General features: G+C 43.2%; 1 protein-coding gene and 1 non-coding gene across 2 annotated transcripts in view; one reads left to right on the forward strand and one right to left on the reverse strand.

The window, feature by feature from the left end:
- Positions 1-2,481: 2,481 nt before the first annotated feature.
- Positions 2,482-27,834, reverse strand: part of NEK11 (NIMA related kinase 11) — a 283,096-nt gene continuing 257,743 nt past the window's right edge. Inside the window, 1 exon segment of the mRNA XM_061194684.1 lies at positions 2,482-2,660. Coding sequence (XP_061050667.1) covers positions 2,482-2,660 — 179 coding nt within the window.
- Positions 24,026-24,132, forward strand: LOC133094149 (U6 spliceosomal RNA). Its single transcript, XR_009701368.1, has one exon. It is a non-coding gene; the product is annotated as a U6 spliceosomal RNA (small nuclear RNA).

The raw sequence follows: 27,834 nt of genomic DNA on the forward strand, positions 1-27,834 counted from the left end.
GCCCAGGAGCCCCACAGGGTCCTGCTTGGTTTCAGCCCCAACACCTCTTCATAGGGCACTGGAGTTGGAGGGAACACAGAGAAGTGATGTTCACAAGCCCTTGATCATTGAAGTCATGGCTCACTTGGGTCCCCGTGATTCCTTGGGTTGCTGGACAGAGGTGGGAACGAGGCTTAGAGCACAGCCACCAAGCACCCTTGTCCTTAAACTGACCCCACCAAGTTCCCTCAAGTTAGTCACACTGACCTTTTTCCTCTCGATCAGTACATTTTGAGAGTATTCACAGTGAGACATCTGGAGTCTTTGGGGTCTTCCTCCCAATCCTCAAACCACCTTCAGAGATGGTGGTAAACGAGATGAATTTTGCCCCATCTAAGGGGAGACAAAGCTACTGCTCCAGTAAAGGGAGGTGGGGAAGAGGGCAGCAGAAGGAAGGGTCTGGAACAATGGTTCTGGTTGTGGTCCTCATGCTGGCAGCGTCAGCATCACCAGGCACTTGTTAGAATCGCAAATTCTCGGGCTTCGACCAGATCTTTTGAATCAGAATTGCTGGGGATGGGCTGGTAATCTGTTTTTTAATAAGCCCTCCAGGAGTTTCTGATGCTCAGATTTGAGAAACACTTGCCTAAAAGACCGTGCATTGAACTGGGGACACAGCCCTATCCATAACGGGCCAATAAGGCAACCAGCCCCTCTGTCTCAGTGTTCTCAATCTGAGGCAGGAGCAGAATAGTGAATCTCAGTGCTTCCTTGCACCAGATTCACCCAGGCAGCTTGGTAACAAAAGACAGGCTTTGGTCCCTTATCTCCCCAGAGAAAGGGAGGGGATTGGGACTGGGTATTGATAAAGATTCTCTCCTTGACCAATCCTGGAAGCCCTCTTTTTTTTTTTTTTTAATATTTATTTATTTATTTGGTTGCGCTGGGTCTTAGCTGCGGCATGTAGGCTTCTTAGTTGCAACACGTGGGCTCCTTAGTTGCGGCATGCATGTGGGATCTAGTTCCCTGACCAGGGATCGAACCCGGGCCCCCTGAATTGGGAACGCAGAGTCTTACCCCCTGCGCCACCAGGGAGGTCCCTGGGAGCCTTCTTTTGACTACTCCTCAACCCTGGGCCCTGTCTTCAGCCTGGTAAGTCAGTTTAGGGAGAACCCCCCACCCCTGATGTCTGATCACCTGGTCTGCCTCCAGCAGGAACCCTGTTAGGTCAGTTTAGCAACAATCCCCCCTGCCTTGGATGTCTTCTCTTAGTAACCTTCTACCCTGGATCCCCACCAGTGCCCCCACTCCTCCTTGGCTGTAAATGCCCTGCTGTCTTTGTCGCATGAGGAGGTGAGTCTCTCCTGTCTCCCTACTGCAATAGTCTTGGCGCCTGGTCCTGAATAAAGTCTTTCCTATGGGTGTAACAAGTGTCAGAGTAACTTTTCCTTTAACACATTTTCTTAAACATGTGCATGTGTAAGAAGCTGCTCAAGCAGGTCTGATGTAGCTCCCTGGTCAGAAACCCACATGCACTATGGTTACGAGCGTGGGCACTGGAGTCAGACAGACCTGGGTGAAACCTAAGCTCAGCTTCTCGGGACTGCGTGACCTGACTGGTTACCTAACCCGAGCATCGTAAGCTGCAGAGTGGGGAATTTCTCTCTCTCTCTCTCTCTGGTGAAAAGATCGAATGAAGTAAGGTCCTTACAGTAGTGAGCACAGCACTGGTCCATAATAGGTAACAAACAAACCAAGTCTTAGCTGCTTTAAGTAATAATTATCCTCAGATGGATGTGCTACATTCAATAGGATACTTTTGGATAAGGACAGGGTAAAATAGGTGATTTATTTTGTAACCACGGAAAATATATTTATTATGAATAAAAGTCTTCAATACTCCATGGATGAGTCTGGGGAATAAATCACAGAAAGGAATCACTTTATCCTTACACATATGTCCTTCTTGCTTTTTAAGCATTCAAGGGCAAAAGCAGGTCAAAAGCAGGTCACCTGAGACAGGTACATCTGACCCATGGGCAGCAGCCCAGTGTGGCCGAGGCTGGGGTCCAACGCCCTTCAGGGGCAGGTGCCCACAGACCGTGGAGACCCAGAGCAGTCGGGCGCTGAGCCTGTCCTCCAAGTGGAAATGGTGAAGAGCAGGTGCTTCTCCCAGGCCAAGGTCAGGGTGGTCCAACCCCGCTGGAAACCCCAAGGGCACACAAGTGGGAATGCTTTTCAGGAAGCCAAACTTGACCCATCTCACAGTATAGACCCAACAACACTGATTAGCCCAGGTTTACTACTCCCTAAAGGAGTCATTCCTTTTGACAAGGGATTGAGAGTAGAGACAACAGCTCCAGCTCTGTACCCAGTTCCCAGTACAGAGTCCAGCATACGTGCTGACGGATGCTCACAGGCATTTGTCCACTTGAAGCTGCTTGTTTCTGACATTTGCTTTGCAATGGTTCTGGAGAAGAGCGGCCCCTTCTCCCCTTGTGATCAGCAACTGCTCCTCAAAGTAGAGCCGCTGGTCAACCTCAGAACAGTCACTGGCTCGAGGCACGACTGTTTCCAGAGCCTCCCGGACCTCTGCCTCGCTGGCTCTCTGCTGCCTTGCTCTCTTGAGGTAACTGTAGACCTCCTCAAACACCTCCGCCCCCAGCTTCTGCTCAGCTGATCTGCCAAGCAAGTTAGGAAAGAGTAAGAAGTGTTACATATTGAGATCACTTTAGAGAAAATGTACTGTCAGCCCTCCGTGTCGCGGGTGGTTGAATCTGGAGGTGCGGAACCCGAGGACACAGACGACCAACTGCGCTGCCATTTTATACGAGGGAATTGAGCATCCGTGAATTTTGTTATCTGTGAGGGCGGGGGTGAGGAGAGTTTCCTGAAACCAATCCTCCGTGGATACCGAGGAACAATTGCATTTTAAAAGTATTTATTACACAAATAACATTGTAACCCTGGGATTTAGAGAAAAACAAGACCTTGAACATTCAACAATATTCAACAAATACTTCTTGAATGTTTGTTACATGACAATTACCCTTCTAGGAACTATGAATACACCATTCAACAAGTGAGGCAAATTCCGGCCTTCATGGAGCTTACCTTCTAGGGCAATGGTCCCCAACCTTTTTGGCACCAGGGACCGGTTTCTTGGAAGACAATTTTTCCACGGACCGGGGGTGGGTGGGGATGGTCCAGGCAGTAATGCGAGCGATGGGGAGCGGCAGATGAAGCTTCGCTTGCTCGCCTGCCTGCCGCTCACCTCCTGCTGTGCGGCTCGGTTCCTAGCAGGCCGCGGCCCGGGGTTGGGGACCCCTGTTCTAGGGTAAAGAATAAACAGGTAACTAATAAGATGCATACATAATAAAATAGGTGGTGCTAAGTGCAATGAAGAATAAAGCAGGGAGAGAGATGGAGAAGGTGGGTGGACAGGGCAGCCCTCTCTGAGGAGGGGTCGTTGAGAGAGACCCACAGGAAGTGAGCCAGTATTGGGGGGAAGAGGTGAGGGGACCTTGAGGCTAAAACGTGCAGGAGAAATATCCGGAAGGCGAGTGTGTCTGGAGTCAGGCAAACAAAGGGAGGAGGATGGTTGGGATATGAAATCAGAAATAATGATAATGAGAACAATCAAATGATAATGAGGAGAGAGAGGCAGAGGAGGGGAGAAGAATAGTCCTATTACCCACCCGCTAGGCACTTTTCTAACCACTTACCCTTTACAACAGCTCTGTAAGGGAGGCATTTTTAAAAATCCCTATTTTACAGATGAAGAGACTGAGGCTTAAAGGCTGTGGTAATTTGGCCAAGTTCCCACAGCGGCCAGCGCTCACTTCCATACTTGCCCCAGTCCTGGTCCATGTGGAGCCACAATCTGTGTTATAATCATATTGCCACACCTGGAATGTTTATTTTGCCTCTGTTTCCCCTCATCTCTAGCCAGGGTCGCAAACTAAAGGCTTATGGGCTAAGCTTGGCATGGGACGTGTTTTTTTCCATCAGCACCATGTTCTATTTTCTCCTGTTTTATTCGTATTTTTTACACTTGAATGTGAAAATCTTCAGGCTGCGCCTGCCCTCCTCACTCTCTATTTTCTGCCTCTTCTTCACTCACCTCCCTCACTCCTGACCATTTTATCCTAGGCTGCGTCCACCTGCCTGACTCAAGGGCACTCGAGTGTCGAGAATTTTGTTTTACAGCTCACGATTGTTAATGGCTCCATGCTGCTCCACTGAATCTGTGTGCCGACACTTTCCTAATCACTCCTCCACCATACATTTCGGTTTTTTTCACAATAACACTGTATGGATGCCCTGAGGAACACAGCTTTTTCATTTAGGGGAATCTTTCCTGGCATCAAACTTCTAGAAGTGGGGCTAATTACATAAGTGTGTCCACCCTGTGAAAACTCATATATACACTTATGATTCATGCCCTTTTCTGTATATGTATTGAGTTCGATTAAAAAATAAAATATTTTGTGAGAACAGATTAGGTTGATGTGTATACAGTCATCCCTCAGTATTGGCAGGGGATTGGTTCCAGGACTCCCTGCAAATAACAAAACCTGTGGATGCTAAAGTCCCTTATATAGAATGGCATAGTATTTGCATATAACCTACCCACACATCATCTCTAGATTACTTACAATACCTAATACAATGTAAATGATATGTAAATAGTTGTAAATACAATGTAAATGCTATGTAAATTGTTGCTGGCTTGAAGCAAATTCAAGTTTTGCTTTTTGGAACTTCCTGGAATTTTTTTTTTCAAATATTTTTGATCCCCAGTTGAAGTCACAGATGCAGAACCCATGGATACTAAGGGCCAAGTATAAATATTTTTATAACTTTAACTGTGAATAAATGTTTCTTTATTCTTCATTTCAATGGATTTGGTGTAAAGAAAAATCAGAGGTTGTTTTTTGTTTTCCAAAATTTTTAAAGCATTACTGCTAGACAGTAATGATGGTAATGTTGACAATAACATTGAAGGCATTAATCACAGATACTTTCATTCATTTTTTTATGCTTTTGTTGTACACTAATATTCAACCTTGTAATCCCTAGAACACAAGGATCTGGGTTAGGTATTGTGGCAGATAAAAAGAAGTAATTGATCCTGCTCTAGTTTAGAGGTTTGTAATTATAATGCAAGATATATGCATCTTAAATTTTAACTAACATTTTTATAGTACTTCAGAACTTGCAAAATGCTTTTACATTTATTATCGCAAATGACCCTTGTGAACTAGGCAATACATTGAACATTTATCTCCGTTTTACAGATGAGAATACTAACAAACTAACACAACCACTAGGTTGATGGAACTTGAACTCAAACACAGGTCTTGGAACTTCAAGTGCTGGAGAGATAAGCAGCCCTAGGGCCCCATATCCTCCAGCTTGTGTAGGTTTCCCAACTCTGCCAAGTGATTATCAGAACCAATCCCAGGATGCCTCACATACCTTGTCACCTCAGCCACTCGCAGAAATCCAAGCTTTCCTTGCTGACATGGTCAAATCCTACCACTTCCCTGCCTCACAGACTCATATAATATTAGGGTCTGATCTCTTCTCTACTCTCATTTATCAAGTTGTGTATAATCTGTCTCCTGCTTTCTTCCACCAACCTGCTCTGTCTTGTCCACAGTCTGTCTTAGCCACTAGGCTCCAATCACACCTACCTCCTTTCTGTTCTTTAAATACAACCCAAGCCTTATTCCCACCTCCAGGCCTTTGCACTAGCTGTACCCTCTTCCCTGAAATGCTTTTCCCTTTGATGTTCACATCACTGCCTCCTTCTTGCCATTCAGATCTCAGCTTACCTCTTTCTTGGAGAAACCATCCTTGACCACTGAGTCTAATGGATCCATCCAGTGATTCCACAGGATCACATCACCTGAACCATTTGCACAGCACCTATCACTCTCTGGTATTTTTCTTCTATCTTTTTGCATATATTTGTTTATTGTTACTCCCCTAACTACCCTACTCCCCTAATTAGCATACAGATTCCATAAAGGAGGGACTCAGTACCTAGAACAGGACCAGGCATGCAGTAGGTGTTCAGGAAATACTTGGGGAGTGAAGGAACCACCCAGACAGCCACTAATTATCATCAAATAGTGTCTCATGAAAGTTTACTGTTGGGAAAATCAGGGAACACCCAGTGGAGGAGAAGGGGGTGCTGTAACAACTGGAGGACTGTGGGTGGGAGCCAACCGTGGGAGCAGCGGGAGACCAGTGAAGCGGCCTGGCAGGTACGGAGGATGCGCGAAGAAGAGGGTGAGAACCACATGAACACAACCTTAAAGAAACCTTAGAATGTAATTATTAATATTAACCACTGATGATAAAGAAGCCCCAAAATGTTCCCTGAAAACATAAAAAATAACTAATAGTTCTTGAGTTTTCTCTGTGTGCCAGGTTCTATTCTGAGCCTCGTCTCAGATCATCGTTTTAAATCCTCATAACAACAGTATGGATAGACATTATTGTTATTCCCATTTTACAGATGAGATAGAGGAGGGTATTAAATAACTTGCCCACTGCCACCTAGCTTTGAAGTGGTGGAGCTGGAATGTGAGTCCTAGTAGTTTCACTCCAGAAGTCATTCTTTTTTTTTTTTTTTTAATTAATTAATTTATTTATTTATTTTTGTCTGTGTTGGGTCTTCGTTTCTGTGCGAGGGCTTTCTCTAGTTGCGGCAAGTGGGGGCCATTCTTCATCGCGGTGCGCGGGCCTCTCTATCGCGGCCTCTCTTGTTGCGGGGCACAGGCTCCAGATGCGCAGGCTCAGTAGTTGTGGCTCACGGGCCTAGTTGCTCCGCGGTATGTGGGATCTTCCCAGACCAGGGCTCGAACCCGTGTCCCCTGCATTGGCAGGCAGACTCTCAACCACTGCGCCACCAGGGAAGCCCCCCAGAACTCATTATTTTCATCACTATGATATGGACTTTGGATTCAGAGAGACCAGAGTTGGATCCTGGCTCTCCCTTTCACTGGCTGTATGATCTTGGGCCAGTTACTTAACCTCTCTGAGCCTTGGGTTTTTCATATCTAAGTGGAGGTTACACACACACACATTTTAGCAGAGTACCTGTCACCTACCAGGAACCCGATAGCCATTGTTTTTACTATCGTGTACATTATTGTTGCTTTCCCAATGGTGAATTGCACAGTAATCCTATTTCAATTTAACTGGAAGCTTCAAGTAATTTTGTAGTTCTACTGCCAGTTAAGACACTATTTTAGGGGACTTCCCTGGTGGCGCAGTGGTTAAGGCTCCGCACTCCCAATGCAGGGGGTGGGGGTTCGGTCCCTGGTCAGAGAACTAGATCCCACATGCATGCTGCAACTAAGGAGCCTACGTGCCACAACTAAGGAGCCTGTGTGCCACAACTAAGGAGCCCGCCTGCCACAACTAAGGAGCTCGCCTGCTGCAACTAAGACCTGGCGCAACCAAATAAATTAAAATTAAAAAAGATACTATCTTAAATATTCTTATCTTTTCTAACAGAATTTGAAAAACAAAATTACATAAGAAGTCTGGTGGCACAGTGGGAGTTTAAAAAAGAAGTAATTTTGTAGAAGTAATCATGAAAACCGAGTTTAGCAGAAAGCATTAAGAAACACAGATTATTCTTCAGACACAGTTTAAGGAAACTTGAAAATGATTTTACAGAATATAAAAAATTCCTGCACATCACATATGTATGAGGCACTGCAGGAATAGAATGGCATCATGAGCTTTCCTTTTAACACGGCTATCTTAATGATCACTGGTGCTAACAAGTACCAGGAAACTTTATGAAAGATGGATTTTGTACCTCTTCTCTCCATATCTAGTATTTCAAATGGCTGTCTCTGAATCTGGTGGGCAGAAACAGACGACTGCATTTTCCACACTTGGGTGACATGTGGCACCCTCATATGGGACGTGTGACTTTCAGGCCCTTTGTGAAAATGGTGTTGGCTTCTGCTCTGTGCCCTGGGCACAGATTTTTGTTTGTTGGGTACCCTGCTATAGCTAATCATTCCTGGAAGGGTTATTTTATTTGTGATCTAAACATCCTCTAGTAAATGTAGATGAATAAAATGTCTAAAAAGCAAAATCCATCTAGGTATAATTTATGAGACACACGTTAATATATAGGGCATTGAAAGGTTGAGAGTAAACAAATCTAAAAAAAAAGATATGCCAGGCAAATAATAACCAAAAGAAATCTGAGGTAGCTATATTAATATGAGACAAAATAGATTCTAAGGGGAAAAAAAGCATTATTAGAATAAAGAATGCCACTAGACAATGAAAACCGTTCAACTCACCAGGAAGAAATAAAAATTCTAAACTCACATGCATCTAGTAAAGTAGAATCAAAACACATCAAGCACTACAGGGAGAAACTGTCAGTTACATCCTCATAATGTAGGATTTCAATACACCTTGCTCAGTTATTGATGGAAAGCATTTGAAAAATTAGTAATAGAAAATCTGGATATACTTAATAAGCTAAATTTAATAGATATATATAGGACCCTCTCCCTCCTGATGATTAGAGAACCTACACTCTTTCCAGACTCTCATGTAACATTTACAAAAACTGACCATATACTAGACAACAATTCAAGTCTCCACACATTTCAAATAATTGATTTTATACAAGATCTAGTTATCTGACCACAATTGTTAGAAACCTGTAACAAAAATATGGAGTAAACAGTTCTGTGTTTGTAAATTTATTTATTCTAAATAAATTGTGGGTCAATTAAGAAATTAGGCATACCATTAAACAAACTCATTTTAAGCCAAAAGAAAAGTGACAGGTGTGCTAGCATTGTAAGATTGCAGCGTAAATTTACTTTGACACTGGGAAAATAGGCTGTAATATTTCTGCAATGATGTGTTCCAGTATTTTAGGAATCATAAAATAGAAAATTCTATTTAAGGGGACTCTCTTGCTGTTATCTAAGATTTGGAAAGAGAGGGGAGTGTTCCTTGTGCTGTTTAAGGGGAAAAAGGGGGTTCTAGGTTTGTTTTTATAAAGAGAGGGGGGCAGGAACCATCCCTTTAGTTAGGTGGGTATCTCAAATAAAAAGAACTTACATTTTCAAATAAAAAAAGTATATTTTAATCCTTTTTCATCTATTTTGCCCTATGCTTCATATCCTTGATCAATTTTATCCTCTTGCTCAAAGTATTTTAAGTGTTTAAGATATCCTAAGTATTATCTTAGCCCAGATGGTTCATTTACAGGCTGGTGCTCTTTGGGCTAGATCACCACCCTGCCCAGGCCAGTGGCAGACACAGGGGAGCTGAAGGAAGCCTCCCACGGTTCTAAAGAAGCTCCAGCTGCCTGGAGAAACCCCCAGTATATATATTTGGCTGATTCTCCAGCTGAAAAACTCCATTAAACCTCAAGGGAGCACTTCCGCCCTCCCCTGCCTAGCTCCTCCAAACTCAATCTCTCATCCTCCAAACTCCTTTACTGACCTCTTCTCATGTTTACTTGTTCTTTGTAAGCAATATATTTATCATATCTATTTATTTTCCCATCAGCTATTGATTGCTCTGTGTGCCCTCTCTCTCTCAGGGGCTCTAAAGAAGAGGTCTGTGTCTGTGTAGTTCTACAAGGACTGCAAACAAAAATGTCCTCACATTTTAAATATTATTTTAGTTTGGAAGCCATCTCACACTTAGAGAAGAGTTACAGGTATAGTTCAAAGAACACTTTTTTGACTTGAGCCTTTTGAGAATAAGTTGCTGACCTGATGCCCCTTTCTCCCATACTTTGTGTGTATTCTTTACAAATAAAGATACTCTCTTACATAATCACAGACCAGCCATCAAAATCACGAAATTACCACTGATATATTACTGTCATCTAATTCTCTAATCCATTCAGGTTTCCCCAGTTGTCCAGTAATGCCCCTTATAATAAAAGGATCCGGGTCAAAATAATTATGTTGCATTTATTTGTCATGTCTCTTTAATCTCCTTTAATGACCTTGACACTTTCAAAGGTTTGAAGCAAGTTGTTTTGTAGACTGTCCGTCAATTTGCATTGTCCTTGCCCATGGGACTTACCAAGTCTAGCTATCCCTCCTTTTACATATTGGCCTGAAAGACAGGAGTAGAACCTTCTCTTACCTCAGGGCATTCTTTGAGAGCTCCACCTGCACCCCTTCAAGAAGTTTCTCTCTTCTCTAGAGTCCAAAAAATGCCCTGGTGGTAATAGTATCTTGGTGCCTAGTTCATGATTCCTCCCTACAGCTTTGTTCCCAGTGTCCTGTAAGAAATAAGGGATCTCTTAAGGGAAAGGAAGCAGCTTGTGAAGTAAGTTTCCAGACATTCAAGAAAGAATGCCCTGAACATTCTACCCACTTGATATCTCCACTTGAATGTCTGGTAGGCATCTTACAGTTATCATGCCCAGTTGAATTGCTGATCTTCCCTCCAAATCATCCTAGTGCTGCAGCCTTGCCCACGTCTGTTCATGTCAGTTCCTGCCTTCCAATTTCTCAGGCCACAAACCTTTAGGTCATCCTTGGTTTGTCTCTTTCTGTCACACTCCAATGGTCCACTGTCTCTCATAATCAGACCAGTTATTAAATCCTATTGGCTCTCACCATTTCCATCACTACCACCCTGGTCCAAGCTGCCATGCTCTCTCACCTCACTGCTTCAATAGTCTCTCAATTGGTCTCCTGATTCTACCCTCACTCCCCTACAGTCTGTTGTCAACTCAGCAGCCAGAGTGACCCAGATCTCTTCCTCCTCTTCTCAAACCCCTCTTTTGGGCTCCCCATCTCACCCAGAGTAAAGTCAAGGTCCTTCTGGTGGTCTAGAATATCCTGAACGATCTTCCCGCCATACCTCTGCAAACACATCTCCTCCCTCCCTCCCCTCACTCACTCCATTCCAGCTACACTGACCCCCTTGACCTTCCCTGAACACACTGGACACATCCCATGCCAGGGTCTTTGCACTTGCTGGTCCCTCTGACCAGAATGCTCTTTCTCCAGATATCCATATCTCTTTTCTTCATCCTCTCCAAGTCTTTGCCCTGGTGTCATCTTTTCAGAGACCTACCCTGACCACCTTCTTTAAAACTGTAAACTTTACCTCCATTCTGCACTGCCAGTCCACCCTCCCTGCTTTGTATTTTCTTCTTAACATTGTTACTTTCTACTGTACTCTGCTTTCCCTTTATGATTTGTCAATCACCCCATTTGAAAATAAGGTCCATAGGGCAGGGATTATTTTTACCTTTTTTGTTCACTGATCCCACTGCTTGGAATAGTGCCTGGCACAGAACAAGTACACAATAAATCCTTGTCAGATGAATGAATATATACCTTGAAAGCCAAGTAAGGAAGGAATAAGGTGATGTTATACAATTTTATTTTAAAATATTTGCATCTGAGGTGGGGGTCAAGGTGGTGAAGTGGGAAGACTCTGAGCTCACCTCCTCGCATGGACATACCAAAGTTACAACTACTTACAGAGCAACTACCGGTGAGAACAACCTGAAAATTAGCAGGAAAAATTTTCCACAATTAAAGATATAAAGAAGGAACCACAATGAGCTGGTAGGAGCGGCAAAAATGGGTCCAGCCATATCCCCTGGTCGGTGACCCACAAATGAGAGGGAAATCACAAGTGCAGAGGTTCTCCCCAAGGAGCAAGGGGTCCAAGCGCAACAGCCTCAGCCTGGGGATCTTGCATGGGGAAGATGAGGCCCCAGAAAGTCAGGCTTTGAACACCAGCTGGGCTTACATTTGGGAGAGCTGGAGGGCTATAGGAAACAAAGACTCTGCTCTTAAAGAGCACGTGCAAAGTCTCACAGGCTCTGAGTCCCAGCAGAGAGGCAGGATGTTCAAAGGAGCCTGGCTCAGACCCACTTGCTGATCTTAGAGAGCCTCCTGCAGAGGCAGGAGGCAGTGGGACTCCCCCCGGGGACTGAGACACTGGAAGCAGACATTTTTGGGATCTCATTTTACCGCACTGGTGCTGGCACTCACAAGTACCATTTGGGAATCCCCTCTCTAGCCAATTAGACTTTCCTTGCCCACTGGCAGCCACAAGCCACTGGGCTGCACAGCCAGCAGGGGGTCAGCCTGCTTATGAGCACGACCACAGTGGTCGGCCTCACCACATCAGAAGTGCACACGCGGCTGACGCAAGGAGCACCCCTAGAGCACATAGGTCCGAGGGGAGTGTGCTACTGGGCCTCACAGGACGTCTCCTGTAAGGACGTCTCCACTGCTCCAAGATCAGAAGACATAATGGACCTGCCTGATATGTAGAAATAAACACAGAGAAGTAGGGGAAATGAGGAGACCAAGGAATATGTGCCATATATATATATAATATATATATATACACACACACATATACACACATGGAATAGCCACTGAAAAGAATGAAATCTTGCCATTTTCGATAACTTGGATAAATCTGGAGGGTATTATGCTACGTGAAACAAGACAGAGAAAGACAAATATCATATGATTTCACTTACGTGTGGAATCTAAAAACAAAACAAATGAACAGACAAAAAGAAAACAGACTCATAGATACAGAGAACAAACAGGTGGTTCCCAGAGGGGTGGGGTAGGGTGAAATAGGTGAGGGGAATTAAGAGGTACAAACTTCCAGTTATAAAATTAAAAAGTCTCAGGGAGGTGTTGTACAGCACAGGGAATATCATCAATGGTGCTCTAATAGCTTTGTTTGGGGACAGATGGTTACTAGACTTATCGGGGCCATCATTTTGTAATGTATTTAAATGTCGAATCACTATGTTGTACACTTGAGACTAACATAATATTGTACATCAACTACATTAAAATAAAAGATAAAAATAAAAATATATGCATCCTTAGTATTTGTTCTAAGAATTAGCACATAGTGAAATTATAACCTAATTTTGCAAAGTGTAAGATCACTTCTGTGATTTTTACTTGTTTTCCAAATTGTTTTTTAAGATAAAACTCTGATCAAGTGTACTTTTCAGTATTTCTTATGTTATTTTCATCCTATTTCAAGTGGATTGGCTTTATGGGGCCTGCGTGATCATCTGTGGATAAAAATGACCTCATATTTCTCTGAGTGGAAAGGAACAAGCTTTGCTTTTTGTTTTTTTTTTTAATTTTTTTAATTAATTAATTTTTAACATCTTTATTGGAATATAATTGCTTTACAATGGTGTGTTAGTTTCTGCTTTATAACAAAGTGAATCAGCTACACATATACATATATCCCCATATCTCCTCCCTCTTGCGTCTCCCTCCCACCCTCCCTATCCCACCCCTCTAGGTGGGCACAAAACACAGAGCTGATCTCCCTATGCTGTGCGGCTGCTTCCCACTAGCTCTCTATTTTACATTTAGTAGTGTATATATGTCCATTGTTTTCTTAAAATAATTCTGTGTGGAAGGGGCTGTGTCCCTGCCGTCCTCTTTCACACTTGCACACCGGGGCATCTGGAGAGCTGCCTAGCCGGCTGCCCCGCCGCACCGTGCGAGGCCTCGGAGAAGGATGGAGGGAGTGAGCAGCCGAGGCGATGCCCTTCTACAGCCGTCACCCTCTACCGTGAGAGTTAAATACGGCAGAGAGCAGCAGCTGAGGGCATTGTAGCCTCCTGTTCTAAACAATATTTTAGCTTAGCAGCAGAAAATGTTTGACATCATCCCCCCTCCTAGAAGAATCACAACCAGTTTCTCTTCAGGGAGAAGGAATGAGTTTCCACCCGTTCCGCAGCATCGTCAAAGCTCCCTTAGCCCTGTCCCTTAGTAAGGACTAACAGGAAAGTCTCTGTCTTACCTTGGGGTTGATTTGCTTTGCAAACCTTTCCTCTGCCCAGTAGAAGTTCCCCAATAATGGCTACATTTACATTTTTGTTTCCAGATTAATTAACCACTTGAGGAGTGTAAAACTGAAAGCAAAGGACTTTTGTCTGTTTTCCGGTCTGCTCCCCCACTGGGCTTGGGGCCCCCTGGGGACAGAGGGCCTTTCTTAGTCATCCTTGTACCCAGCATGGTCCTGGCACAAACCTGCCCCTGCATTATTTATTCATTCAGCAGATCTTTAATGAGTGCCTAGTGCATGCCAAGTTCTAAGAAGCAGCCATAAGCCTGTGACTTCACAGAACTCATATTTTAGTGGGAAGATGATGGATATTAAACAAATAAACAAACAAATAAGGTAATTTCAGATTTTTGTCATTGCTGCAAAGAAAGTAAAACAGGGAAATGGAAGAGTGAGAGCAGGGCTGCCTAGAATAGGGTTTGAGCCCCCCAGCAAGGTGGCGGCAGAAAAGGTGCTTCTAGGGGGTCTGGTACAGGCCGCTTGGTGACCGCCAGGCCCTGTCATTTTGAACCAGCTCCCCCATCTTCTTGACTAACCCTAATGCAGAGGAAGCATGGCCCGCCTCGAACATTTGTGGGGATACAGCAAGAGGACCAGTGGAGTCCCACATGTCTAAATATCTATAAGTTATGAACCAAGCTAACAAACTGTTAAATAAAATATGACCTACCTTCTTACCCTGACAAATTAACTTCACAGAGACCTGGAAGGCCAGCTTCAGTATTCTCAGACTCCTCTGAGTTCTGCAATGGAATGTGACAGAGCTGGGTGTGCCAGCCCCCCGACCCTCATCCCTAGATGTACATCCCGACCCTGCCCCCATCTCTCCCCAGCCTGGCTCCATCTCCCACTGTGAGGGGTCTCTGTACACACATTTGACACCTCAGTCCCTACGTCCAAGAGCCATTGATGCCTTCTGCAGATAGCCAGCCACACTGTGGGCCACCTCAGACATTGGGGTGTGCAAACTGGCAGCACAGACCACCCCCGGGAGGAGGGCCCTGAGGCAGAGGCCCGCAGACTCTGGAAATGAGCTTAGGTCATTTGGGCCTAAGAGAATTGCAGGGTTCCAGGTGACCAGGGCATGGTCTAGAAGAGGAGACACAGGCCCTGAGTATGCAGGTCCCCTTGGCCCCATGGGCTCCTTGTTCCATGGGGAGGGATGAGACTGGAGGATGACCACAGTGGCGCCCTCGACAGCCAGGCCCAGTACTCACCTATTGCCCAGGGCCTAGGGATGGTACTAGGAGGGAGGTTATCTTTGCTAATGTAATTAAGGAAGGCCTCTCTGGGGGGCAGGCGTAGGAACGACATTTGAATGGAGACTTGAATGGTAAGATGAGTCATACTGGCCAGTATCTGGGAGCAGGGCATTCCCAACTGAGGGAAAAAGAAGTGGCCAGGCAGGTGAAGCTCTGTACGGAAGAAGACTGGGGTGGCTGAGGCCTAACTCAGGGGAGAAGAGTGACAGGAGAAGAGGGCAGATGGTCAGGCAGGGGCAGCGACCTTGGAGGCCGAGGTAAGGTGCCCTGCCTTGACCTGGGTGCAGGGGAGCCTCTGAAGAACTGACACGATCTGAGCCCTGTTATAACCAGATCACTCTGGTGCTGTGTGAAGTGGATGAATCACAAGGAGCCACTGTCAAGGGCAAATCAACAGATTTGAGCACCATTCAAAATGCTTCAGTGTCTTTGATATAAGGATCCTTGTGATTAATTCTTCCCCAAATTTTCGAACCAAGAAAACTCTCCTACTAAGCTGGCTGCTGTTGACTCAGAGGGTTTCTCCTCCTGTCTAGGCTGCCTGCAAGCTCAGAGCTGAGTTGGTGCTTATTTGCAAGGTAAACTTTTCATTTATCAATCTGGCATCCAGTCTCAATTTTATATCTCCTACCCATATACATGTTTTCACAAACTTTTCTCAGAACAGCAAAAATTATAAGTAAATAACAATAGTAGTTAGAAACATAAGCAGTTGCAACTCAAAACACTGGTACCTGACCAGTAGTTCTTTTGGCAATGTGTACACTGGAAGTTGTTTGTTTGTTTTGTTTTGATTGTTTGGTATATTGTAATTGAGGGGCAGGTAGCATGGAGCTTTTAAATGCACGTTAACCTTTGCTACTAAAAAATTATAGCGACTTGTTGAGACTCAGTTTCTAATCTTTACAAACAAATGAATGCCATGGCTTTTCATAACTCTCCCAACTTTATTACAAGGATGTTATAAAATATTTTAAGATATACAAAAAAGTGTAAAGTATAATACAATGAACACTCACATAACCAACTCCCAGTTTAAGGATTCAAGCATTAGCAAATGCAGCTGAAGCTCTGAATTCCCTCCCTAATTATAACCCCTTCCCTATCCCCACTATTCTGAATCTGGTGTTTTATCATCACCAAGCATTTAAAAAATACTTTTATTATATATGTAAGTATGTAACCCTCAAAACAAGTAACACCGTTCAGTGTGTTTTTACACTTTAAGTGATATCATACTTGGTTTTTTTCTTGCCTTTTTTGCTCAAAATTGTTGATATTTATCCCCTTTGATGTTGGAGCTCACTGATTATCTGTGTGCCATTCCAGCACTATTCTGCATTTGTTCTCCTGATGAAGTACCTTTCACATTGTTTCTACCCCTTCCCCACCTATCACTTTTACTAACAAAGCTGCTGGGAACGTTCTTTTTTTTTTTTTTTAACATCTTTATTGGAGTATAATTGCTTTACAATGGTGTGTTAGTTTCTGCTTTATAACAAAGCGAATCAGCTACACATATACATATATCCCCATATCTCCTCCCTCTTGCGTCTCCCTCCCACCTTCCCTATCCCACCCCTCTAGGTGGTCACAAAGCACCGAAGTGATCTCCGTGCTGTGCAGCTGCTTCCCACTAGCTATCTATTTTACATTTGCTGGGAACATTCTTGCATACCCTCCTTGGATTCATTATACCTTAAACTACAAAATATACACATGCATGGAAAACCAAGCCTTTCAGACACAGTTCCTACATAAAGTCATTATTTTCAGAGTGATTTACCATCACTCATATTTGATCCTTTATAATGGCTCAATGGTGGATATTTTATAAGAAGATGATGCAATCCACAGAGGGATAGACTGATTTAAAAATCAGAATTATGGAACTTTTGAAAAGCCCTGCAAAGTACCAAGGAGTCATCTAATCGAACACCTTCATTTTATAGACGAGGAAAGTGATTCCAGGACGGGGAAGGGGCCTCCCCAGTGGTGAGCACTGGGCTTCAGAGTGGATCCTATACTGGTCTCCACCATGATGGACATACTTGTGAAATAAATATAATATAAATAAATCCCTTGCTTTTTCTTCTGTTCACTAAGACCCACTAAACAATGCACCATGAGACGTGGACCACTCATAAGTCCTTCCTGGCTGAATTATGACTGTGTTTCCCTTGGTCAATTCAAACCACATTCTTAATTTTTCAAAAGTCAATTTCACCCTAGCTTTGCTGGAGTCGAAGCAAATATCAGAAGATAAAATAGATTTTCTAATCAAACACAAGAATAATTGGATTTGCAAAGGGAAATAAAATCATAAAGGAAAAGAAATTAGAACATAAATATGTTTGGAAGAATTTCTCAGAGCAAGAGTGAGTTATTACAGTTGGGAAACTATGGGTTTCCTTGGGGAAGAATGAATTTTAAAAGCTGCCTGTCATTTGATGAGATTCCGTAAGAATTCCCTCTTTGATTAAACTTTAGTCAGGCTCCTCTGAGTCCATCCTCTCCTCAACAAGGCCTCATCCTCGGCTGCAGTCTCTGTCCCACTGGGCCCAGCTCAGCAAGTATTCCCATGTCCTTCATACCTAACCAATTCCCCTTAGTAATCTTCCATCCACTGACCCCTCCCTGCCCACTGGCTACACATCCCCAGCTGCCCCTGTTGTATTCAGCATGGAGGTCAATCTCTCTCCCTTATTGCAATAGTCTTGAGTAAACTCTTCCTTGCCTGTTTGATTTCTGTCTGGTGCAATTTTTCTTGGACAGCTTCATGTCTAAATGCCAGAATGTCACTGGGTCCCAGAGTACAAACTGCCCATAATTAGGAGGACCGTGTCTTGGTTAACCTGAAAAGGTTTTAATTTCTCTGTCAAATCTGTATGAGATCCTTGCTGAGTACAGTAATCTTGGTTGTAGGTTTTTCCCTTTCATCACTTTAAATATGTCCTGCCACTCCCTACTGGCTTGCAGAGTTGCTGCTTGAAAGATCAGCTCTTAACCTTATGAGGATTGCCTTGTATGTTATTTGTTGCTTTACCTTGCTGCTTTTAATATTTTTTCTTTGTATTTAATTTTTGATAGTTTGATTAATATGTGTCTTGGCATGTTTCTCCTTGGATTTATCCTGTATGGGACTCTCTGTGCTTCCTGGACTTGATTGACTATTTCCTTTCCCATGTTAGGGAAATTTGCAACTATAATCTCTTCAAATATTTTCTCTGACCCTTTCTTTTTCTCTTCTTCTTCTGGGACCCCTAAAATTTGAATGTTGGTGTGTTTAATGTTGTCCCAGTGGCCTCCAAGACTGTCCTCAATTGTTTTCATTCTTTTTTCTTTATTCTGCTCTGCAGTAGTTATTTCCACTATTTTATCTTCCAGGTCACTTATCCATTCTTCTGCCTCAGTTATTCTGCTATTGATCCCTTCTAGAGAATTTTTAATTTCATTTATTGTGTTGTTCATCATTGTTTGTTTGCTCTTTAGTTCTTCTAGGTCCTTGTTAAACGTTTCTTGTATTTTCTCCATTCTGTTTCCAAGATTTTGGATCATCTTTACTATCATTACTCTGAATTCTTTTTCAGGTAGACTGCCTATTTCCTCTTCATTTGTTAGGTCTGGTGGGTTTTTACCTTGGTCTGTCATCTGCTGTGTGTTTCTCTGTCTTCCCATTTTGCTTAGCTTACTGTGTTTGGGGTCTCCTTTTTGCAGGCTGCAGGTTCGTAGTTCCCGTTGTTTTTGGTGTCTGCCCCCAGTGTGTAAGGTTGGTTCAGTGGGTTGTGTAGGCTTCCTGGTGGAGGGGACTGGTGCCTGTGTTCTGGTGGGTGGGGCAGGATCTGGTCTTTCTGGTGGGCAGGGCTACGTCCAGTGTGTGTTTTGGGGTGTCTGTGAACTTAGTATGATTTTAGGCAGCCTCTCTGCTAATCGGTGGGGTTGTGTTCCTGTCTTGCTAGTTGTTTGCCATAGGGTGTCCAGCACTGTAGCTTGCTGGTTGTTGAGTGGAGCTCGGTGTTAGTGTTGAGACAGAGATCTCTGGGAGAGCTCTCACCAATTGACATTACATGGGGCCAGGAGGTCTCTGGTGGATGAATGTCCTGAACTTGGCTCTCCCGCCTCAGAGGCTCAGGCCTGACACCCAGCCAGAGCACCAAGACCCTGTCAGCCACACGGCAGATTACCAAGGATATTAAAGCACAGGAACCAACAGCCAGATGAAGAGATACATAGGGTGAGGTCGAGAACAAAGAAACTTCAGTCCTCTTGGAGTTTGGAGTCCAGCACAGTGGCACAGGGAGGCATTCTGCTTCACCAACCTGGAAGTTCTCTGAAACCCCTCCTTTTGGATTTTAACGGTGGCTTCACTACACTGCATGGTTGATTAAATCTCTAGGCACTGGTGATTAATTCAACCTCCAGAACCTCTTGGTTAACCTGAGATGGTCTCAGTGCCTGCCTGACACAGAAGCATTATCACCAATGGTGCCCATTCCATTGTCAAAAGGGTCCTGGTTTAGACAATAAATTATATGACCACCCACATGTGATGTGAAATTTACTGGCTAAACTGTCACTGAGGACCTTAATGACAAGAGGACCTGTTGGGCTTAAAAACGGTGTTACAGCAACTACAAAGGACACAAGAGAGCAGACTCTTTAAATGAGAACATTCCTTTTTAGTCCTGACTCCCTAGGCATAGTTACATTTGATTTTGTGACCCAAATTAAAATGTTTCTCCATAAATAAAAAATGATTTTCGTCACTTCGTATTTCAAACATGTTCACCCATTGCCTTTATTATACCTCTCCCTTGATGACTGCAGATGGGTTTATCACAGTACATTTTATGAGACATGCATTCCAGAGTGAGAGGGAGGGAGGGAGGAGATAGAGCCTGGGAAAGCCCATGAGGCACAGGCCTTAGGAAAAACAGCGGAGATAAGGTGATACTCACCTCATTCTCTGCTGAGTATCATTAAAGGACTGAAATGAATTTGCAAAACAATAACTGAAGCTGACACCTGCTCTTGACAGGTGGGAGCAGATCGAGATTGAGCTGTGCTTTTACTGCTGTGGAAAGAGGGCCAGGCAGGAGGGAATCCCCTACTGCCTCCCCCCTGGAAACACTGCGTTTCTTGTCTTCTTTCTTAACACCAAAGGAGGCGACCCCTCATTAAGGTGAGGTTTGTGAGAAATTTTGAGCAATGGTTTTTTTTAGTTACTTCCACTTATTTGAAAATATCTGCAAGACACCCTTATCCTGCAGAGCTCTCCCACATCCGATGGGATAGGCTGAGAGCTGCAAACCCTGTAGGCAAGATCTCAGGCTCTGGCTTTAGGGTACAGATGGGCTGGGGAGGTGGAGGGGAAAGGGTTGGATTAGGATAATCTCCAAATTTCCTCCTACCAGGAAAGTCTAAGATTCTCCCCTCCACTAGGTTTGTTCACCCCATTTAACAGGCAGGAAGATTTGAATGAGGAGAGAGCAAGGTCCCTGAGGGGGGCCTCTTGATTTCAGTGTTCAGTATGTGACCTGCAGACAAGATCACCAGTTTAGAAAAAGGAACAAAGGCCGTCAGAGGGGTGTTTTACCCGTGCTACTCAAAGCACGATTCTGCCCACAGCATCACCCCTCACAGGAGCTGGTTGGAAATGCAGGCTCTCAGGCCCCACCCAGACCAGCTGGATCAGAATCTCCATTTAACAAGACTCCAAGTGATTCGTATGCACTTTAGAGTCTGAGAAACACTGGCTGGAGCTGTGGATTACACTTTGAATAGCAGGACTCCAAAAAGCATTTCAAGCTATGAAATAGCTTTTGAAGAAAATTCTGATGCTTTTATGGGATCAGACCAGCTTTCCAAGCTCCAAGGCATCACTTCCCATACCAGCACCCTCTACAGAATTACTAAACTTAATTTTTTACAATATGAATTTAAATCTGATATGAGTAATAGAAAAGGGGCCCTCATGAATTTTGGGCTGAAGTGTGTGCTCTCTCTCTCTCTTCTCTTTCCTTCTCCCTAAATCTCTGATGCACAGCTTTGCATTAGTAATAATCTTGGATTCATAACACACTCTCAGCGTCGTGTTTGTCTTAAGAGGAGGACGCCAGCCTTGTTTGGGTTGGAGATTATGAATTATAGTTTGTTTGCCAGTTTGCTGGGTTTGCTTGCCCATGTTTGCCCCTGACTCCTAATTCTGCATCAGCTAGAAGTCTCTGCTTAAATAAGCAGGAAACCTCTTTCCCTTCAATTTAAGAAATACTGTATTCTAATTTTATCTTACTGATCATCTGACTAAGGAGTGAAAACCAAGCATAAACCTGTGTTAATAATTTTCCCACCTTTTCTTTGTATCTGGGGCAGATACTGCAGAAAATCATTTGGTGTGAAATGAAGTTTCAATTAGTTCTAATATATGGGTAGTATTGGGAAGAAACAGGAAGAATTAAATTGCAGGTTTTAGTTGAACTACATGAAACTGCTACTTTTACAAGTTAAAAAAGTCAAATATTGGCAATTTCATTTAGTCAACCTAGTTAGAATGTTTCAGTTAAGAATTTCTTGACCTAAGAAATATTAAGAGGGTTGACAGTGCTATTTGTGGAGGCTGGGTTGTCTCTTTTATTTGGAGATATTTTTTGGAAATTGGGGCAAATGCTTTGAAGACTAGACAACCATCTTTCTATTCTAAGCAGGCAGGGAGACGTGGGCTGTGGGAAGGTCAAGTTTGGTTACAGATTCAGGATGAATGTATGTGTCCTTGAAGGAGGCTTATAACCTTCTGCATCTGTGAAATATATAAATGGTGACACAGAAATATAGATAGTTGACACACAAACTAAGGTAAGTTTCTTTTCTACTTCCTTTTTATGTCAGGTGTAGTTAATACTTGAACTCTGACAGGAGTATGAAAAGAAAACTCCCCCTTCACTATGTTAGCATTAGTCTTTAGCTGGAACGTGATAGAAGAAGCATCAAAGTGAAGTGTAAGAATCTCATCCCTTTCTTGGTTAATTGTCACAGTTACACTATAGGCCTGCTGTGTTCCATGGCACGCTGGGCATAATTCTATGATGGGCCAAATTGCATCACATTCTAATTATGTGTGCTGTCCTGGGATCACACTTTGAGTTGAAGGTGGAGACGTCTTATTCGTGATGATGTGCCTAGTGGCTTCAAGGCAGCTTGGCACACAGTAGGCATCAATAACTGTTTTATGCCAAATTTTAAAATTTGTGGAACAAATGATGACTTTTAATAACTAATCACATTAACAAAAATTGAAAATATTACATTAAAAATCTTTGTGGATTATAGAAACCAAGTTGGCAATAAATATCAAGGGTCACATCCTATGAACAAATAATTATAATAAAATCTCATACCCTATGAACCAGTAATTACAAGACATTTATCTTAGGAGAGAGCCTGAAATTCAAAACAACATTAGGTTAAAAATAAGTTTGTCAACATTATATATGAGTTGGAAAAACTGAAAACAACTTAAAAACCCAAGAGTAGGATATAATATTATAGATAAATAAATGATATTTTGGGGAATATTTAATAACATTGGAAAATGCTCAAGTAAGGAGGGGGAGAAAAACCATGACACTAATGTCCTGCTTTTTTTTTAAACTTAGCATCACATCACAAAGATGTCCCAAGTATTCAAAATTCTGCCAAAGTAGTGTTTGTAATGGCTGTAGAATTCCATTGGATACAAATACAGTAAGTTAGTAACTATGTTTTATAAACGTACACATGTACATACACACTAAAAGTAACATGGATGGGGTAATATGCATATTGTCTGGTGCCTTCTTTTTCTCAGGTAACAACATAATCTAGACAGCTCACCACAGAAGCACACGCAAACCTTCCTCAGTTCATTTTCGTGCCGGGATCGTATTCCATTGCAGAGACATGCATTGATTTTTCAAAAGAGCTTGATACTTTCAGCTGTTTATAGCTTTTTGCTATTAAACAATCCTGTGATAGATACTTTTTTTTTTTTTTTAGAAATATACCTGGGCTTGTTTATTTATTTATTTATTTATTTATTTATTTTTGGCTGTGTTGGGTCTTCGTTTCTGCGCGAGGGCTTTCTCTAGTTGTGGCAAGCGGGGGCCACTCTTCATCGCGGTGCGCGGGCCTCTCACTATCGCGGCCTCTCTTGTTGCAGAGCACAGGCTCCAGACGCGCAGGCTCAGTAGTTGTGGCTCACAAGCCCAGTTGCTCCACGGCATGTGGGATCTTCCCAGACCAGGGCTCGAACCTGTGTCCCCTGTATTGGCAGGCAGATTCTCAACCACTGCGCCACCAGGGAAGCCCCTGTGATAGATACTTTTGACAAACATTTCTGTGCATTTATGCAAGTACATTTGTAGGATAAATTCTGAAATTGCTGGATCAAAGAGAATGTTCACTTTAAGAACTTGAATAAACTTTGACAAAGTGCCCTCCAAATTGTCACACCAATGAACACTGTCTTGAACACTGTATAAAGCCACTGTTTCATTTTAAAATGGAAATAGGGGATGGGATATATTTGCGTGGGTGTATTTGAAACAGAGCTCATGAGCTCCTGCAACACATGGAGCCATGAAAACTGGGTCTCCCTCCCTCCTTCCCTATGCCCTTCTCACTCTGTCTTCCTTCCCTCCTTCCTGCCTTTTTTCTTTTCTTCCATCCTTCCTTCTCCTTCCTTTCCTTCCCTCCATATTCCTCCCTTCCCTCCCTCCTTTCCTTCCTTTCTTCCTTCCCACCTTATTATTTGATCTAATGGGAGGAGAGACGGGGGAACATTAGAGTGAAGGCCAGTGAAGAATTCGTGTGGCAGGTAGAGAATTAGAAGAGAACAGGAAATGGGCTTAGCTGGAGGTCGGGTGCTCCCTCTGGGAGGACTCGTGCTGAAACTGGACCCACACAGAGGAGGGCAGCACGGCCCCTGCCTAAGGATGACGTGCAATTCTGTGACGTGTTCCGTATTCTACAGTAACTGTGAGGTGACCATGTGCTCACTAACCTTATTGTGGTAAGTGTATCAAATCATGATGTACATGTATCAAATCATCACCTTGTACATGGTAAAAGATAAACTGAGGCATATTGAACAATTTAAGAGTTTATTGAGCAAAAATAGATTTGAATGGAGTGGCGTTAAATCAGAAGTGGTGAGGAGCCTCCACTGACAGGAGCTCAGGGAGATACTTTACAGAGAAAAGGTGAAAGCCAAGTGAGGAAACCATTGACTGGCTGCAGCGTCAAGCCTGATTGGCAGTTTGTGCTCGGTTGTCCCTAGGTTTCAATTCCGTAACCTTGAGGCATTTACAGGATTAGATTTTGGTTTGCTAATGTTGGCTGCATCAGCATTAGAGCCACAACAGACTAATGACCTATTAGTTTAATTCTCTTAGTGTACACCTTAACCTTACACAACGTTACATGTCAAATATATCTTGAGAAAGCATGAACAAAAGTCGGAAGCAGACTGTTGCGGGGAATACAGTGCACAGAAATCTGCAGTGTGGGCAAGTCGGACATGGGTGAGGACAATTTAGATGTGTCTCTAATTTTAATGGGCATAGAAAGGATTCGTGGAGTATCCTTGTTTAAGATGCAGATTCTGATTCTGTAGTACTAGAGTGGGGCCTGAGACTCTGCATTTCTAATGGGCTTCCAGGTGACACTGATGATACTGGTCTGGGCCCACACTTTGAGGAACAGGACTTAGTTGACAAAGCTCCCTGCCAGAAACAACAAGCAGAAGCATCAGCAGTGGGGAGCAGGTGAGCATTACTGTTTAGAGCCAGGAACGCCCCCTGCAAATATTACAAGGTGATAAAATAACGAGCTGGATCAGTCTGTCACTGCTGCTTCAACCACCAGATCCAGCCTGGCCCACAGCAGCACAAGGACCAAACAATGTTGCATTAAACCTATGCTTACTTTCCCCGCTCTTACAGGAACCCTTACTTTTAAATCAGATCATATTTTATTTGCTTCATCTCCAAAAGTCAATGATAACTTCTGTCACACAGAGTCCTTCAATATTTCCTTGATTCGTGTAATACCTGGTATCGCTGACACTGTCCCAGGTTTGTGACAATTAACTGCCTTTGGTTCAGTCGAGGGTGCCCACAGCCTGCACCTGGAGGGATAGAGGCCCCACCCATTACTTTCTTTATCGGATGAGAAGAACAAAATGGAGCCACCGCCCGAAGGCCCAGCATTAACGTGTGTAGTTTCAGTTGGGCTTTACAGCACTGCAACTTCCTTTGGGATTAAACCACTTGAAAGCTCCTCTACAACCTCCCCGTGTTCCACCTAGATATTTTCTGAAGCGTTACATCCGGCAAAGCTAAGGATGTTAATGTCTGTTTAGGAACCAGGATGCTTTTATATTTAATTCTTCCTGTGTGATCATTTCTCTACCATCAGTCCTTGCAAATCAAGAGAAGTTTAAACGCTACAAAAATTCACAAGCTGCAGTTGACAGGAACATTTTTCACCTCTCTGATCCAAGCCAGACAAGTGCATGATGCTGGCAGGCTAGCTGTTCCCTCTCTCAGCTCCTGCCCAAAGATAAGGAGCCCAGATGATACCCAAGAACACACACACACGCACAATCACTATACAAACAAGAGCTCCAGGTTGAAGCCTTAGGAAAACTAGTTGATGCTGGTTCTCCTTTTCAAAACATAATCAAGATGTCAAGACTCAGACAAGCACAGGTCTTAAGAACTCTGTCACCTGATGAAGCTCTTCAATGTATCCTCTGTGTTTATACATAGAAAGGTGTTTGCATTTAAGAAATAGGTTTGATGTGAGTGAATGTTGTATTCCTCTAAAGCCCAGGGGATATGCAGGGTCAGCTTTCTGAGTGATAGATACAAATTAAGGATCCATGAGAAAAATTTCTAATGTGCTTGTATTCACTTTAAATTTTGTTCTAATTAGGGATCATTAAAATATATGATGGTTAGCAATTAGGTTGTTTTATGCTTGATTCATGCTTTCATTTGCATTAAAAAGTTCTATTTGAGTAGAAAATCAGAGAGGCAAAATGTTTCTTTCCTTTTTCAAGAAATTAGGATGTTTGAACTCTATGTTTATAATAACCACAAAACGATTGTCTACCTGGTGTAAGAAAGAAAACAAACAGCTTTTGTGTGTGTGTGTGACGCTTAGGATTTCATTAGTTTAATTTAGCTCCTTACTCACAGAGCAGACCACAGTATCAAAAGTATTAGTCCATGGGAGATAACATTTAGAAGAAAATATCTCTCTAAATTCCTGTTATCGTTTCAAATTCCCAAAGGTAAATTTTCCAGGCTTCTGAGAGAAGTAGCATATCTGATGTTGCCAAAACCCAGATGCAAATAAATATATCAATATAGGCTCATTTTACAGATAATTGAAACTCTTATTTTTCTATAATTTCATGACACCGAATACAACATTTAAAATGTTGATATGTGTTCAACATATCCTATGATCTATGATTTTCTTTTTTTTTTTTTAATGTGGACCACTTTACTTTTAAGTCTTTATTGAATTTGTTGCAATATTGCTTCTGTTTTATGTTTTGGTTTTTTGGCCATGAGCCATGTGGGATCTTAGCTCCCCAACCAGGGATCCCCTGCACCAGCACCCCCTGCATTGGAAGGTGAAGTCTTAACCACTGGACCACCAGGGAAGTCCCTACTATGATTTTCTTTTTTTTTTTTTTAATAAATTTATTTATTTTATTTATTTATTTTTGGCTGCATTGGGTCTTCGTTGTTGCGCATGGGCTTTCTCTAGTTGCGGCGAGCAGGGGCTACTCTTCATTGCGGTGAGCGGGCTTCTCACTGCGGTGGCTTTTTTTATCGTGGAGCACAGGCTCTAGGCGCACGGGCTTCAGTAGTTGTGGCTCACGGGCTCTTAAGAACGCAGGCTCAGTAGTTGTGGCGAACGGGCTTAGTTGCTCCACGGCTTTGGGATCTTCCCGGACCAGGGCTCGAACCTGTGTCCCCTGCATTGGCAGGTGGATTCTTAACCACTGCGCCACCAGGGAAGTCCCTACTAGGATTTTCTTAATGAGGTTTTTATAGTGCTCAACATCTTTTTCTACCCTAAAAATAAGAAAAAATGAAAGAAATGGTGATAAATATATGCGTGTGTACACACATACTAGTCATTTCTTGACCAAAAAAAATAAAAAGTTTTACCATTATTATTGCAAAATATTTCTATAAGGAACATGAACAATACCAGAGAAACTGGCAACCTCTGACCCTCAGTGTGAAAAACAAACAGCTTTTTGAGAGTTATCTTTACATATACACACATAGAAAGCCATATAGGTCTTTACGCCTTTATATGGATGACTTAAAAGAAATATGAAGGGGGAGCTTAGAGAAAGGCCTGTCCCAGGACCACTGAATGTCAAGGCTCTTTTCCACCAAGGATGCTGAAGGAACTGCTCAGGTTTCATGGAGCAGCAAGAAGCACATAACCCAGGTCTGCTCCAAGGACGCTTTTGACGTGGGTGGGCTGGCAAGCCTGTGCAGTTACAAAGCTACTGCCTCAGCTCCAAACCCACTCTTCCCTTCTCTGCATTAGGATGCTGAACCCGACTCTGCTGACCATATTTTCGCTTTGCCAGCTGCTCCCTACTAGGCTCCGCCTGCAGGGGGTGTCAGAGGGAGAC

Source organism: Eubalaena glacialis, chromosome 6 (genome assembly GCF_028564815.1).
Source record: "Eubalaena glacialis isolate mEubGla1 chromosome 6, mEubGla1.1.hap2.+ XY, whole genome shotgun sequence".
NCBI classification, from domain to species: domain Eukaryota; kingdom Metazoa; phylum Chordata; class Mammalia; order Artiodactyla; family Balaenidae; genus Eubalaena; species Eubalaena glacialis.